This window comes from Epinephelus moara, chromosome 4, assembly GCF_006386435.1.
Source record: "Epinephelus moara isolate mb chromosome 4, YSFRI_EMoa_1.0, whole genome shotgun sequence".
Classification (NCBI taxonomy): Eukaryota; Metazoa; Chordata; class Actinopteri; order Perciformes; family Serranidae; genus Epinephelus; species Epinephelus moara.
Window position 1 is genome coordinate 28,038,000 of NC_065509.1, and position 16,596 is coordinate 28,054,595.

The 16,596-nt window shown below is 40.2% G+C and overlaps 2 protein-coding genes across 6 annotated transcripts in view; one reads left to right on the forward strand and one right to left on the reverse strand.

Moving 5' to 3' along the window:
• The window catches only part of arhgef6 (Rac/Cdc42 guanine nucleotide exchange factor (GEF) 6), a 35,061-nt gene extending 24,912 nt beyond the window's left edge, over positions 1 to 10,149 (forward strand). For 2 of the 5 annotated variants that reach the window (XM_050041989.1, XM_050041994.1), the window contains exons 17-22: positions 1,674 to 1,694; positions 4,883 to 4,979; positions 5,862 to 5,960; positions 6,070 to 6,169; positions 6,437 to 6,491; positions 7,648 to 10,149. In XM_050041989.1, the coding sequence (XP_049897946.1) occupies positions 1,674 to 1,694; positions 4,883 to 4,979; positions 5,862 to 5,960; positions 6,070 to 6,169; positions 6,437 to 6,491; positions 7,648 to 7,770 (495 nt within the window). In that variant the 3' untranslated portion in view covers positions 7,771 to 10,149. The remainder of the gene's footprint in view (positions 1 to 1,673; positions 1,695 to 4,882; positions 4,980 to 5,861; positions 5,961 to 6,069; positions 6,170 to 6,436; positions 6,492 to 7,647) is intronic. The other 3 variants (XM_050041990.1, XM_050041992.1, XM_050041991.1) reach the window with 3 other exon arrangements.
• Positions 10,150 to 11,550: 1,401 nt separating this feature from the next.
• Positions 11,551 to 14,264, reverse strand: cd40lg (CD40 ligand). Its single transcript, XM_050042219.1, has 4 exons — positions 13,983 to 14,264; positions 13,314 to 13,344; positions 13,111 to 13,206; positions 11,551 to 12,985 (listed from the first exon to the last, which is right to left on the reverse strand). The coding sequence occupies exons 1-4, from the start codon at positions 14,175 to 14,177 to the stop codon at positions 12,603 to 12,605; spliced, it is 705 nt and encodes a 234-aa protein (XP_049898176.1). The 5' UTR covers positions 14,178 to 14,264; the 3' UTR covers positions 11,551 to 12,602.
• Positions 14,265 to 16,596: the final 2,332 nt, after the last annotated feature.

Genomic DNA, 16,596 nt, shown 5'->3' on the forward strand with positions numbered 1-16,596 from the left:
TTTTTTTTTTTTTTTTTTTTTTTTTTTTTTTTTTTTTTTTTAAATGCCGTTATCTTGAGATCACAAGTTAATTATTTCCTTATCTTGAGAAAACAAGCTTTGCTATCTCAAGATAATGAGGTAATCAACCTGTTAACACGGTTTATCAGAGTTTAGGAGAGTTTAGGAGGCCAGCATGCATACATGGTGTCTTGACAACTGTAAGTACGTCAAATTTTTTTTATATAGCACCTTTTAAAACCTAGTTGTGAAAGTGAACAAAAGGAAGAAAGTTAAAAGACAACACAAACATCACAGCAGGAGAAAATCGCACAATAAAAACAATTAGCAGCATCACAGCTCAAAATAGAGTACACGACCGTAGCAACTGAGTCATGCTTGAAATATCAGACCAAGGAGTATTAGACTGGATTTTTATCCACGTTTCAGTTATGAATCCTGCCTGACTTTCATGACAGCGATGTAGCATGATAAAATCAGGTGTGAACAAATGAAGGAGAGGCTGTTTTGGAGTTCTCTTTATCATCCTGTGATCTCTATACCGAAAGTCACTTTCTCGTGACTAATTATCTTGTTATCTTGAGATTTTTTTTCTAAAACTGAAAAAATTAACCACTTTTGTGAAAAAACAAGCTTTGTTTTTCTCCAGATACCGGAATTATTAACTCAAGATGTCGAGATAAAAAAATAATAGCAAGCATGCCCGTTTTCGGCTACCATGCTTTTCTGCTTTTGCTTTACATTGTTATTGATGAGTAGCAGGAAGTGTACTATTATTAGTATTCAGTGACTCAATGTTTTGATGACTACTCCTTAGTTAATACTCCTGACATTTGACATCTTTACACGATCTACATTTGGTCACAGGCTCTAAAAACCTTCCACTGTGCTGCGATAAGAACAGGATAGACACATAGATTTTGCAGAGTGCGTGGGCGAGCTAAAAAAAGTTCATGGTGACTGAAAAGCAGCAGCAAACATTATCATAAAATTAATTATGCAGCAAACAGAACAGATTTAAAACTTCCTCGAGCGTGTTGTAAACATGGCGGTGTGTGATGTAAGTAAGTAAGTAAGTTCCAGTAACGGCTTCCTGATCACCTAGTCTGACTGGCATTGAATGTATCAGTGATTACGAGCTGCTTGTCTTCGTGTGATGGTGGATGCACAACACTGTGGTCGTCGTGGGAGGGTGAAGCTTTCACACAGTCATCAGTCAGCACTTTCTGTTAGTATGGACAGCCGGGTGATGTGTTACCTTATACTTACAGTAAACGTGCCTTGAGGAAGTTTTTTTCAAACTCTCTAATCTAAAAGCGACTGCCTCGCCGTACTTTTCAACACTAAATATACAGGTATACTTTTCCACAAACTGATTCTTGTCCACTGTGAGAATAGAATCAAGCAGGCTTGTAGCTATCGGGCTCTTTTTCTCAGAGATTGCATGCATAGTCCTCTGAATGCATAACCTTCTTTCTGCCAATTTCTCCACATATCTCCTTTTTTTTGTACATGAAATGATCGCCCTATTCTGCACAGACAAAGAATAGGTGACTAGCAGAGGGAGGGGGGTGTAAAATGTTCACCATTAACTCTCTATCACACCCTTCTCTCGTTGTATTTTTCATGCACATTTCCCCTTTTTCTCTCTTTCCCCATCCTGACTTCTGTAGAGGATGTCTTATATCATGAAGGTAAGGTTAGATCTCACTCGGTTTCTATCTGTGTGTGTGTGTGGGTAAGGGCGAGGGGTGGGATGGGGTTGCCCGCGTGTGTGTGTTTGCCCCAGTGTTGAGCTGGCATGCCATTGCTCCGTTTGCTTCACTCCTCCTCTCTCATTGGCATCTGTCGGTTTCCTGTTTTCTGTTGCCCTGCGTGTCTGCTCGTTTTTTTTTCTCTCTCATTCCCTGTAATGAGTCAAGGTGTCACTCACTATGTGTGGTTTCAGCAATATGTTTTAAAAAACCTTTCTCATAGCACCGAGTTCTACTGGGGGAGCTATTTTTGGAATTCCAGACAGAGTCATGTCTACCATCTTCCAGCGCTGAGTGTGTTCACACCTGTGTCACATTTGAGTAATTGGCAGCCAGGATATGCTGTCTTAGGGTTACATATGTCTCTTTCAGCTGAATAAACGTTTCTAGAGAAGCTGGTGGGAGCGTTCATTACTCACCAGGTGGCCTTAAGGAGCAGTGTATAAGATTAAGGTGAATTTAGTCGGCTCTTTCGGTGAGGATTGCAGTTTTCAACCAGCTGAAACGTCTGCCGGTTAGAATTCCTCCAGTGCACATTGTTCGGAAGTTTTTAGCGGTAGAGTGGAATTACCCACAGAGGTCTCCTCCTCTCTAAAACAGACAGACCAGATGATTCAAACTGGTAAACCCGCTGAATAAAGCAGTTTCACGTCACAAATCAGTTTTTCTCCGAACCTGTTCGGCTTGTCGCATATGGGCTGCTAGCCTTTTTTCTCTCATAACTTTAGATCCAGACATTCAGGAGGTTTTTACCATAGGCTGAATTAGCGGGAGGTCTTTTCCTCTACAAAACAAATGGACCTGGTGATTTAAACCGGTAAAAACACTGACGAAGGCCCTGATCACACAGAAAGAGCTTTAGCAGCTGTAGGCACCTTTTTGTAAGATAATTTAATGTTTTGACCTCATGTTTCTGCCCTCTAAGCACCTGGCGTTTTTGCTCGAGTGCTCTCAACTCCTTGAGTTGAAAAGACTTCAACTCAGAGAGGAAAAATGCCCCACGCCATCTCTTTTTTTGTTATGGTCATAACAACCAGTTTACAGTTGGTTGAAAATGGAGGAGAAACTGGTGGTAGTAGTTGCTGGATGCCCAGAGCTATATGGTCTGACGATAGACAGCAGCTTGTCAAACTGCCCCTGAGTCATCCTAAAATATGCCTGGAAGCAGCCATCATGGAGGCGAAGCTCCTGGACCAACTGCCGATACTCCCCGTGATGCACCCTCTTTTTTAGGGTCTCATGTACCCACACAGATCTCTGTTTCCCTGTGCCCAGTAAACTATTTACCGACAGCCTCTCACCCTCGACCAGAGCCACAGCAAGTACCCTCTGCCTCAACATTTCAGGAACTAGCTACTAATTACTGGGGGAATAAAACAGTAGATTGATTACACAGGAAAGTTAGTGTAACGGTTCCTGGCAACAATAAAAAGGAGCAGCAATTTTTTATTTTATTTTTTTCAACTAGTGGTATTCAATCAAAAAAAAACAAGGCAATGCGATGCAGCTCACGTTTTGCAACCTGCAAAATGCTTTTGTGTGATCAGGGCCTAAAGCAGTTTCACTTAAAAAAATAAATGTCTTTCTGAGGCTGTTCATCTAAGGGTGATGGCTGATGCGAAAACGCAAATGACCCTATCTAGAGTTTGGTTTGTTGATTCTGGGCTATTGTAGAAACATGGCAAAACAACATAGTTGACTCTGTGGATGAGGACCTGCTCCCTATATAGAAATAAACAGCTCATTATAAGATAACAGAAACACAATGATTCAAATTTCAGGTGACATACTGATTAAGTTTCATTTCTGCCAGTATAGTCCCATTAATTCTACTTATTGGACCTTTTAACAAAACTCTGATTTAATGCTAAAGCCTCTCTGTGTCTGCTGGATGTGTAGACAGTTGTTTAACACGTTAGACAAAAAAGCTTGACAGCTGATCACATGTCAGAGCTTTATGTCTTTAAGCTTCCTGTGAAGTGCTTCTGCTCCCAAGTGGCCATAATCATCATACAGCTTTAAAGTGACAGAAATATCACACAACATGTGTGCGCTGTGCATAATGCGCTACTGATGTGCTCCAAGCAGGTGGATGGAGCTAAATGCTGCCAATCTTGACACAGACAATGCAGCGTGCCGCTTGGCACACACCACTGTTGTACGCAATGAGAGTACCAAAGCAGCGAGGAAAGAACTTCAGTACACGTCAGGAAAATGTGCTTTGTTCCGCGCACCTGCAGCAACGTGAATCCCTCCAGTGGTTCAAAGAAACATGATGCAGTCAATTATTCCTCCCGATTCTTGTGAGGGACTTTTAGGAGTCTGTGATAGACTCTCAGGATGCCCCATGAATCACGTAAGCAGACAGTTATTTACTATTTTCCTTGACTAAGCATCTCCGTTCTAGCCAGGTGCATGGGGCAAATCATGTGATGTATTCTAAGAAAATGACAACCATATGCCACAAGTTAGCGCCACCCATCTGCAATAGTATGAGCACATCGCTATGACTAAACTCTTACTTTTAACGAGCTAATTATTCATCACACCTCAGCTTTTTATGTGTGCTCAGGAGAGGAAACAGACACTGCGTCTGTTTTCAGACCCTAAACTCAACCCAGCAGCTAAAGAAAAGAGAATTTCTCATTCATAAAACCACATCGTTGTGGTTTGATAGAATGTAGAAAATCATATGCGCACATCTCAGCTTCCTTTCTCATGGCTTAGTAAACACACTGTCCCACAGGTGAAGCTTCTTTTCTTCTTCCCTCACAGCAGGTAGTTGCAGGTAAAATGTTTTTATGCAAGAAATACCTTGAAAAAAAATGTGCAAACATTTTTTACTAAATGTGATTTGATTTGTGGTTTTCTTTACGTGTCGTTAGGCCGGATTCATATTAGCACAGACATTTTACCCGGCAGGTTTGGTAACAGTCATCACCACATGCTTGCTGCCTTGTTTGTCGATGGAATTTTGTTCTTTTGATGTTGTTTGTTCACAAGGGGATGTGCGTCCCTGTAAGCTTGCATTCTGTTTGGTTTGGAGCCTTGGCTTTACAGGTGTGTGTAGCAGGTGTGTGTGTGTGTTGAGAGAGATATGTGCTAAATTTGATGTTGCACTCCTCCAGGACTCCAGCAAGAGCCCGCGGCCGATGAAAAAGTTCCTGCCAGGCAACAGGAAGAAAGAGCGGAAGCCCTCTGATGACGAGATTCAAACAAGGAAAAGTAGGAGTCGTATCTTATTATAAAATTAAATGTACGCGAGGCATGCGTGCACATGAAATGCAGTGTACAAATTAGTGTTGTCACGATACCAAAATCTTTGTTTCGGTACCAATACCAATATGAATTTCGATACTTTTCAATACTCTTCAGTACTTTTGGATACAAACCTTTAGAACAATAAATAGTAGGGGTGTAACGGTACCAAAAAAATCATGGTTCTGTAAGTACCTCGGTACGGACGTCACGGTTTGGTTGCTCAAATGTTTCACCAAGTTGGTGTTGTCTCGTGTTGTCTCCCTTTGTGATTCAGACTTTCTCTTGGCTTTTTTCACATGCGCCAGCTGCGAATGTTTATACAGGTGTTGTCATACACACCACTTGCGCAATCTGTGCTCCAATAGGAACAAGACAGGCGTTTGTGTGCATAAATGAGTAAAATAAATTAACTAAATTAATGAATTGAATCACTTTCAAAGTACCGGTATTTTCCAAATGCAGTATAGTACCGTTTGGAATACTCTAGTACCACGGTACTATTTTAGTACCGGTATACCGTGCAACACTAGTACAAATTGTGTGTTCATTCCACCAGTGCAGTAGGTTATCTTTGTATATTTGTTCTTGATCATTTTCACCTGCCTTTAAAGGGATAGTTTGGGTTCTTTTGAAGTGGGCTTGTCTAGGGTTCTTATCCATGGACAGTGTATTACCTGCAGTAGATGGCAGTCGGCTTGCCCCCAGTTTGGAGGTGTCATACAGTTCTTCTTCAAAGGAGCCACACTATCTCTTTAATTTAAAAAACTGGGAATGTGCCACACATCATCTACTGAATGAAACTCCTAAATGTGTCTTCATGATTTTGATAATCTCCTGTTTCGACAGGCACGGTCGCTCTGGAGGAGGACGCTCAAATACTGAGGGTGATAGAGGCGTACTGCACAGGAGCCAGCCTGCACCAGACCAGCACAGGTGTGCGTTTATGTAAGAACAATGTTTCTATAATGCCTTATTAGGTTGCACATCGTCAGCAGCTGATACAGTCATGAATCAAGCTTTCTCTTTATCTGTGTCTGTGTGTGTGTGTGTGCAGCGGTGCGGAAAGAGTGCGTCCCTCAGGTGCTTCTGCCAGAGGAAGAGAAGATCATCGTGGAGGAGATGAAGAGCAACGGGCAGACAGTTATTGAGGAAAAGTAAGATCATTACTTTGGAAAATTGGCTTTCATTTACTGGTTGTACTAGCATTAGCAAATGGGGCTTTGTCATGATGTGTATTGAGCTTCTGATTTTCTCTGTAATCAGATTGAGAAATGTGATATTGATCCTATTTAAGCTTCACACAGAATGACCCTGGGGTGGAAGTCAGCACAACCTTGACATCCAAAGGATGTTTTTTTACATGCCTACTTAAGGAAATGTGGATATTTAGCAAAACTGTGTTTTCTTTCTGTTTCTTTCAGGAGTCTGGTTGATGCTGTGTATGCTTTAAAGGACGAGGTTCATGAACTAAAAAAGGCAAGTGGGAATTTTGTTCCAATAATGTACTTTATACCCTGAAACACATTATGTGTACACACTTTTACATGTGTCAGCAACATGCAGCACTCTCAGCACTGGACCAATTTCAAAACTTGCTGTCTCCACTTGTCACTTAAGCCCTGTTAACACCAAACACTTTTAGTGTGGTACCTTTGGAACCAAAAGTAACGCTTTAGACATGGTACATAGACCCTAGCGTTTCCACCGCAAACAGTGCTCTTAAATGTGGGGAGGGTTGTTGTCACTCACTGCTCCGTCCAGCACTCACTGTATTTCCTCCCTTATCTGTCTGCACCTCGTTTATTGTCCACATAACATAATCCGGTCGACGTTAATATATACATTTTTAAACGTTTGAAGATCCACTCATTACTAAAAGTCTGTCATCCAAGAGAGACAAAAAAACAATTCGTCATGGTCAGAGTTGTCACAGTGAAATTTAAGGTGTGCTGATGGATTCACATCGTCAGCTCATGCTTGTGTAACATTACAAGTAAATGTTCCACCTTAAAAGTCGCCAGCAGTCGGCCCAGTGGATAAAGTTAGTTTTATTTCTCAGTCTACAGCTGCTGCGAGAGGCAGCAAAACATTTGTTATCTTTTCAGCAATAGTTTACTAATGTAAAACTTGCCATAGTATGAGCAGTGGTTACAAAACCAGCCACAACTCAGCCCTGGGCAGAGTGACCGTCCTCTATTGACCAATCAACAGACTGCAGTGTTCACAGCTCCACCTTTTAGCATCAGAGTGTGCTAGGTACCCCTGTGCTTGGGACGTTTATGGGTGTGTATCCGCACAGCGCTCAGGTGAGGCTGGGACTTTTTAAAAAGGTAGCGACCAGGTCCCAGACTGTAAGCAGCAGGCATCTAAGAGACACAGTGCTGAAAAAATGCAAATATAGCAAGAAGAAACCCAAAGTGAGAGTGAATCTGGGTTGGCTTTTACTTTCATTTTCACTAGCGAATGTGTTTACAAACAGTAATGGACAATCCTTAATAGCATACCTTTAAGGAACATTTGTGTTGTAATTTTTTCTACAATTATACATGCCTATTTCCACCATATATATTTTTAACAACATAAAAAAATGAATGACAGTCAGTCTGTTTAATACTGTCTGTATGTTTGACAGGAGAATAAGTGGATGAAGCAGTTCCTGGAGGAGGAGCAGAAGTCTCGTAAAGAGCTGGAGAGAGTGGTTCGAAAACTGGCCAAGCAGAAGAACGATTGTGCTTGGGACGACAGCAGCCACTGAGCACATCCGCACAATCATCCTCATCCTAGCGTGGCTGTGTGCGTATGGCTACATTTCTGTATTCATGCTTGCGGAGGGTCAGGCGTGTGTGTGTTTGTGTATCTTGTCTATGTTGCGTCTCCATATTTCAATCACACACAGCAGAGTCGAACTCCCTCACTGACGACGACGCTTGGAGTTTGTTAGCTTCAAGCGCTGGAGCTTCACGTGACGTTTCTGATGAAATCTAATCTGTCTTCCTGATCCAGACCACGGATACGCTTCGTCATGAAGCAGCTCAGCTAAACCCAGACTGATAAAGTGGGATGTTTCAAACGTACTGCCTCTTGGCGACTGGCACTGTGAACACTCCCCCCAGCAAATGGACATAAACGAGTTCTCCGCTGCTTCTTGTGCTTCAGTTGGAAATAGAAAAGGACGAAGCCATCGAGTCCGATAGGTGTTCTCTTTGCATGCATTTCTGTTACAAAGGGGACTGATTTCCTTCTCTCTGCATTTTTGTCATTGTGGTATTTTATTTGTCACACGGACACCCAGTGGGGATTCATTGTGCTTTCATGTGCATTTTGTACCATTCTAGACATTCACATCACAGGTTTCCTGGCTGTTTTGTTGGCGTTAAGGCAAATCAAACAGGTTAGCTCCTCATGCTACGTTCAGTTGTTTCCAAATGCAGCCCTCGACTGTATATTTAAAAACTGCATGAATGTACAGTGTTTCTACGGTATGAATTCTGCATCAGAAATGTGATAATCGAGATATATAGTCCAAAGCTATCAGGGATGCAGCTGCCTAATAGAATAGAAAAGGCTTAACTATGTATGATTTATATACAAGAGTACGCAAATAATGACACAGACGTCACCTCTACTCTTCTTACTAAAATATATTCAAGTATAATTTTAACATATTAATGACATAGCCTTGCGTTATTTTGGATTTTTTTTTTTTTTTTTTTTTTTTTTTAAATATTCTTTATTTATTGTTCACCCAAGCATTTAATTGTGGTGTTAGCCTTATCGTTTTGCTGCCTTTACATCTGTCTTGAATTTTGTTAAACTTCATTGATGTGTGAAGGCAGAAAAATAATCCTCATTTTGGCCAAGGGAAAGTAGACTTTTTTTTTTTTAATAACAAAAGAGGAAAAATGACTAGAGGGTTTTGTTTGCAGCCTCTGTGGCCTCCTAACAGGGTCCTGCAGAGCTGATGGAGACAGGAAATAAACAGAGATTTACTTGTGGGTGTAGAGTAGAGCTCAACTTGTTTAAGTGCCTCCCGACGGGGTCGATAAACTTAAAGAGAGTTTAAGACCGCACTGGGACTAAATGCATGATTTATATTCAAAGTGTCACAGGTGGTTTGTTGTAATATTTCAATAAGAATGGCTCAAGCTTCATGGGTATATTTCGGGTCGGAAAAAACATAACAGGGCTTTGCGTGTTCTTGTTTTTTTAAGATGCAGCCTCTTTACAAAGACCCACAGCGGTACATTTCCTCATGAGGCTGAGTGTGTGCACTGTCAACACTGTTATCCTGTCTCGCTGCACTGCAGAGCAGCAGTGGATGCTATTGAAATGCAATAAGTGACTGCTTTACTGACTGACCTCTGGGTTAGTCCCAGCATGGTGGGCCAGATTTGGAGAAACTGCAATAATAATGAATGAATTAACCCAATTTATTAACCAAAAAAAGAGGCCCGACCATGTGGTTCAGCCACCACACAGTAAGGCTATTCATTATTTTCCATTTGCCTTTTATTTAATCGAGTCTCTAGGTATTGATGATTGTTTAAAGTTCACTGTCCAGGTCCCAGTTTTCATTACAAATAATCCAAAATGTAATAATATTGTAATACTGTACAACGCCTGTGGGGAAGTGCTGTTTTTATTGTGTGCACTTCTCTACAGGGAGGTCAGAGCACTGTGTAGGGTACAAGGCAGCACTGGCAGCAGAGCCAGTCTTGCTCAAGGGCACTTCAGCTAAGACATAAAGCTGACCTTAAAGCTGTTATTCTTATAGGACGCTCAATGGGCAGGATTCTCTTCAGCATAACAGAGACTCTGCTTCCTGTATAAATGTGTAACTGTCTCATCATGTGTTCACTGTTTAGATTATTGCTGTTCCTGTACCCTAAATTGTTTTCATCAAGTACCACATACTGTAGTTTTCAATTCCCAATAGCCTCAGTGAGCACTTAAGCGGTGGGAGGGGGTTTAACTTCGGTTTCATCTTGTTTATCTCCAGACCACTGTGTGTATTGTTTTTGAAAGGTTGTTCTATGCAATTATTGTCGTTGCAAGTATTGTAATGCTTTTTTTTTCTAGACACTCTGTACTTTGTGTTTGGTATGGTCATTCTTTTATTAAAAATTTAATATAACAGTTTCGCCGTTAATTTTCAATGAGAAAATGGAAAACGCCAAAGGCTTCAAACACGTATGGAACTGCACAGAGCAACCTGCACGTTCCCTCATTTCATACTGGAAAATCCACCAAGACAGGCTTTTCCACGCGGCGCTCGGCACATGTGTGGCTCAGGAATTTGTAGGTTGCTCAGAAGCAAGAAACCCTTTACAGGGTGGAAGCAGTGACTAGAATAGATGACATCCTGTGAGAGTTTGCCGCCTCTGCATGCATGCACACCTCCATAGAGATTCACACTTTCCATGCTGTTAAGACTCCACCGCTACAGTGACATGTGACACGCTGCCAGGTTTTTGTGTAGTCTGAGGTGCTAGTTTAAACTTGCATTGCACTGCGTTTTGCTGTTGATGGCTGGCACTCTTTTAATATTACTCACCAAGCACTCTTAAAGCTTTGTATTAGTCAGCATGCAGGTCAAAGTTACGTATAACTCATACCTGTCGGCTTCAGTGTATCCAGTGATTAATTTAAAGAAGAGGTCAAAGTCAGAACTTTGCGTGAGCATTTTAACTGAACAATTACAGTCCATGTTGTAGCCCAGTTAATCCTAAAAACTTAAATTATTGTTTTTCAAACTACGCTCGACTTTTCCCTGCCCTTTAGGAGCCACCGGCCTGAATTCAGTTTTGTGTAGTATGAAAATTAAATGACACTGTTGTGTAATCTATCATGATGACTGTCACCTTAAAGTTTTATTGTTAATGTGAAAGGTCAGTGCCAGACTTTTACACATTTAGCACCCCAAGCAAGCTTTACCTGGTACCCCCCCACCCCAAGAAAATGTTTTTCTTAGTGACAATAACCAGAACTAATAAATCAACAAAAAATAACAAATTTGCTTAAAAAAATTATAATAAATTAACAATAAGATGATAGTGTATTTTCAAATTTCGCGGAAAAATTTCTCTTCTTTTCCACATTCACTCCACCATTGCCCTTATGTTCGATTGTTTTGAATGTCATTTTTTTTTTTTTTTTTTTTTACTTTATTTTATTTTTTTATTTCATTTTATTTTATTGGCGCCTGTAGGTAGAAGATTGAGCTACTGCCTATATTTTAAACCAGTCTGCATTTAAACTGCATCGCCACATGACAAAGAATAGAAAAGAAAACTCAAAGTTCCCTGATGGATTACACAACTCAGCAAGTTTCCTGAGTCTGACAAATGATTCATATGGAAATGAATTGGAACCAGTGTCTCCCTGGAAAGGAGGCAAAACACATCATGAAAATGGAAAGTCTGCAGCCTGCTTGGAAAAACAGTCAGCGATAAAATGAAGTGTATCATTTTTAATTAAGGACATGATTAAGGTGTGGCCCTTAAAACAATCACATATTAATATTACATTTGCTTCTCACAGAGAAGGTCTCTCTTGTGCCACTGCAAACAACCTGCAGTTTGATGCACATGTCTCTTTACATACATCAAAATGACCGTCAGTACTGAGACGTAGTAAACCACTGCATAGGTGGTAACCTACATCTTGAGTGGTCCCAGTTACTTGTGGTTTAGCTTCATGAGAAAATACGTCTGTGCTATGTGGTTGCTCCTGTCCTAGAAATTAAAACCAAAGTGGTACAGGCTGAGCTAGAATGAAAATGCAGTAGGGTTATGGGCTTCACAGCAAACGTTGCAGGCCTCATCTATCTCCTGTGAGTAATTCTGACTAAATTACGCTTTTTTTAGAACTTTAACTTTTTGTAAACTTGGCTGCACACACTGTCTGTACAACATCTAAAATACTGATGCAGATATGCTCCATATTGGGACATGCACACCATATAACATCAAATATGTGATGCTCAGAGTCTGGATGTTTTAGTCTGAAGGTTCATTTGCAGAAACAGACATTTCTGTTTATTTATTTTGCTAAATCATGTTTTTGTGTGTGTGTTTGAGCAAAGAAATATCAGTCAAAACTTGGATTGATTGTTTTAGCAAGATATTGTGTTTTTTTAATGAGCACTCAAAGGAAAATCAATCAAATTTCCTAGCACACAAATTTTTAAGAATTATCTGTTTTTGCAAATGAACTCTTCGATCTCCTTTCCAACTGACTCATTCAGGACAGAGTGAAGAAGAGAGGAATGTTTCGGATTAAATATCAAAGTTTCATTTCACAGCCATTCAAACTTGTTTACATTAATAAATACAAACCAACCATTCCCAATACTGACACAAAAAATAGCACAAAATAATACCGTTATGTCTGATTTAATAAATATAATATAGGAGTATAGTTTGGGAATGTGGTCTCTGAAATCCACCCAAAAAGATCACAATCCATTAGTTTGGTTACTGGTCCAGTCTATTTAACAGTGTTCTTAGTCGATTTAAATCCAAGTCCATCCACGTAATGAGTCCCCACTGCCCAGCTTAGGTCCATGCCTGTGCTCATGTGGGAGGCCTACAGTTTGTACATCCCAAAGGTTGTGGCTCTTTCCTCAAAGTCCACCAGTGAAAGGCCTTGTATCCAGACACCGAGCTGATTTCCTTCCTCCAGTGTGACCACCTCTCCCTGTGTGGCTGTGCATGGGTGAGAGATTGATGCATTTTCACCGCTGCTGTCCAGGCTGCAGTAGGCCTGCATCAAAACCTTCTCCTCCTTGTCTGACTCACTCTTCCTCAGCATCACCCTGGTGGCCAGTGGGACCTTAGGGTCGCCCTTGGAGAAGGTCACCCTGGAGTAGACGTAGTAGTCACCTGACTGCAGGATAGTCAGCCAGCTCTTGATGAAGGGCCTGGTGTTCCTAAGAGTTGAGTGGTCCCAGTCCCACTGGAGATAACCAGCTGGAGAGACAGAGGCAGAAGTTGAAGCAACAGTATTGAGAGTACTTGTACTCTTAATCTCTAAATACACGGGGTTTTTTTTACAATTAAAAAGAAAAATCCAAACTATGTCCCTAGTTTCTTACATTTAGATTTCTGATCTGGTGTCTGTGGTCGCTTGACAAACATGCGTGCCAAAACTTTGGCGGAAGTTTCCTGCTTATCTGACATGAGGGCAGCAGCTGGAGAAGAGAACAAACACTGGGTCAGAGACATGGTTTAATTTGCATTTTTATATGCAACTTGGTGTGTAAAATTACTTTCAAGGAGAACAAATAAATTAACGTACCTCTTGCTTCTTTTTTCTCAGGTGAAAGAAGCTGAAATGAATGAAGGATGAAAGGAGAAGATCAGTAACAGGCAATATGTTGATTTTCTTATGATATTTGTTTTCCTCACACAATATTCATAATTAAATATCATTGTATCTTTGTCCACAAAATGCTCATTGTGTTAAAAGACACTGAGTCGTGAATATCACACCTCACTTGTTTGTTCACTCTCATTTCCTGTGTTTCATACTTAGGAATATTTTTACACAGAGTGAAATGTATGAACCATTGGAAGATTTAAAAAGATCTACTTCAATACTCTAATGTAAGAAAACCCACGTGCACTGTCATGTATACATTTGCTTCATGTTTTAGAATGAAGCTGAATTAATTTGGCACAAAAATAAAATATCTATTTAATAGTTTTTTTTATTTTATTAAAAAAAATCAGCATTTTAATAAAAATCTTACATGTAAAAGTAGTTTAAGATTTTTTGAAATAAAAATTTGGCTATTTTCTTTAAGTTTCACCTTTAGGTCATGTAGCAGGTGCAATACAAACTATTTTAATTTGTAATGGCTTGCAATATACTGTACAATTACTGTAATGACACATGCAAAAGTGCCACCAAATATTAGTACATCTAAGTTAACAGAAGAAAAATAATAAGATAATAGTTTCTTACCATTTGGTCATTGTGGTACAGAAGGATGAATCCTCCGACCGACAGAAATAATTGCAGCAACACTGCACCGACCAAAAACCGGATGAGAGACTTGCTGTGGCCTGAAAGCGGAGCTGGGATTAGGACCTGGTGGGACCTGCCGAGGCGCGGAGGCACCGGCGGTGGAGCCAGGCTGGTCTGGTAAGTGTTGATCATGGTGGAGAGGAGTGGTGAAACCTAGAGAGGCCCAAGGTCTGTGACATCCCATGCACTTCTGAACTGCAGCTCTCTTGAGCATCTGAGTTTTTCTCTCGCTACTTCCTGGAAGATCTGAACTCTACTACATACAGATCTGTTGTGACCTTTAGTGAGGTCGTGTGTGTGTGTGTGTGTGTGTGTGTGTGTGTGTGTGTGTGTGTGTGTGTGCCGTCAGACATACCTCTTTGGATTTGTTTCCCTGCTGTCAGATATTATGTCATAATGCCTCACAATTCCACAAGGTCTTATTAGTCAGTATTTCTTTGTCGGTCTGACAATACTTTTGGCCAATGAAAACCAAATTCTAAAGTTTAGTATATAATGTAGTATGACATAACCATACTAGTCATTTAAGTAGGCGACAATACACTGAGTATACTGGAACACCTTTGTGTCAAGTGGTCAGTCTTATTTTCAGTTTTGATGCAGTGGGCTTTTCTCTGAGACCACAGCAGCAGCAAATAGAAATTATTTACAGAGTCAGATGAGAGGCAGGAAATAACACGTTTACAATTTCCCCAATAAAACATCGATGTCATGCTCACTGACCACTTCACCTCAGCTCTGCCTTCCACATGGTAGATAAGACACGTCCAAAGTCCGGCCTGGGCGCCAATTGTGGCCCACTGACTGATTTTAAACAGTCCTCAGCTTGACTTTCAAAATATAGTATACGTGGCCCCCCCACACAATATTGGTTAGTCAAGCAAGATCACTTCGGTTTCTCACAATGGCTGGACTATCATACAGTTTGTAGACATTCATCAAGTAGGAACTACACAGGCAGAAGTAATGTTTTTTCATAAATAAATAGTAAATAAGCAAACAGAACAGTTACCTAACAGAACAGTTACCTAACAGCAGGCGTTTACTGCTATGTAGCAGACATGGCCACAGAAAAGAAGCAGTTGCAGTGTTAATAACCAGTTTGATGTGAGAAGCAGCTCGCCCCCAGGTATTTTCACATTATCTAATCTAGCCCCACTAAAAAAGGTTTGGACAGCCCTGGGTTAGATCAGTGTATTCTTTTAAATAGGTTTAACCAGTTGGTGGGTTGATAGGTTTTTTTTCTTTTTCTTTTTACATCTCTGTGGGTCAGTTTATGTCAGACACAGCACCTCTTTCATGTGGTGTCCCACAGGGTTCTTTTCTGGGTCCTCTATTATTCCTTTTATATATGCTGACTCTAGGACAGATCATCGGCCATTTGAGCAACATTTCTTAATTTTTTTATGCTGATGATATTCAGTTATATTGCTCTTCTAAACCTGATGAGATCAGCCAGTTGTCTATTTTAAATGAATGTTTGGATACCATTAAGATTTGGATGTCTGATAACAGCATTCAGTTAAATAAGAAATAAGACAGAAGCTCTTATTATTGCTCTTGAGAAGTATATTCCTAACGTCAAGCAGCACTTAGGGGTCTCCTAGTTTTTGTGTTAAGCAAAACCTTCGAAACTTAGGTGTCATCCTTGTCCCGTCCCTGTTACTTGATAACCATGTCAGCCAGCTTATGTGTTCGTGTTTTTTTTTTAGTGAAGGAACATTGATAAATTAAGATCTGGGGTGACCAAGGTTGAGATGGAAATGATTGTTCATGCTCTAATATCTTCTTGTTTATACAATTGTAACGCTTTTTTTTTTTTTTTTACCTGTTTAAATCAAACTAATGCAATCAGTCTACAAACTGATCACATATCATGCCACTCTCATCCTCTCTTTACTGGCTTCACCTTAAATTCAAAATCCATTTTAAAATACTGGTGCTGACTTTTAGAGCCTTGGTCAAACACCACAATACATTACAGACTTCCTCCTCCTGTATTTGCCCAAGTGGCTACTTAGGTCATCTAAATATGAGTTACTGCCTGTCCCTCATACCTGCTTTATCACCTGAGTTGACCGAGCTTTCTGAGCTGTTACATCAAACTTATTGAATGCTCTCCCCTCATTGCTGCGACTCCTAGATTCCTGTGATAACTTCATGAAGCAGCTAAAAACATTTTTATTCACATAAGAATACATCACCTACATTATTTATTACCTTTTATATGTTATATTCCTGGTTTGTACATGTGTGTCTCTGCCCTCATTTGGTTTGTTGTTGCTGTGATTTAACTCTATGATTTAGCTCTGTGCTGTTTGTCACTGCTATTTCATTTTTATACAGATTTTACTGTCTGTTTTTAATGTAAAGCACTTTCCGATTTTTTTTTTATCTGTCAAAGTCAAGTCAACTTTATTTATATAGCACATTTCATATGACTGCCTCACTGTGCTTAAGCTACATCATACATGACAATCATAAAATATCAGATAAGACAATAAAGTATTATATATATAAAAACAAGCAGGACATGATAAAAACAAACAAA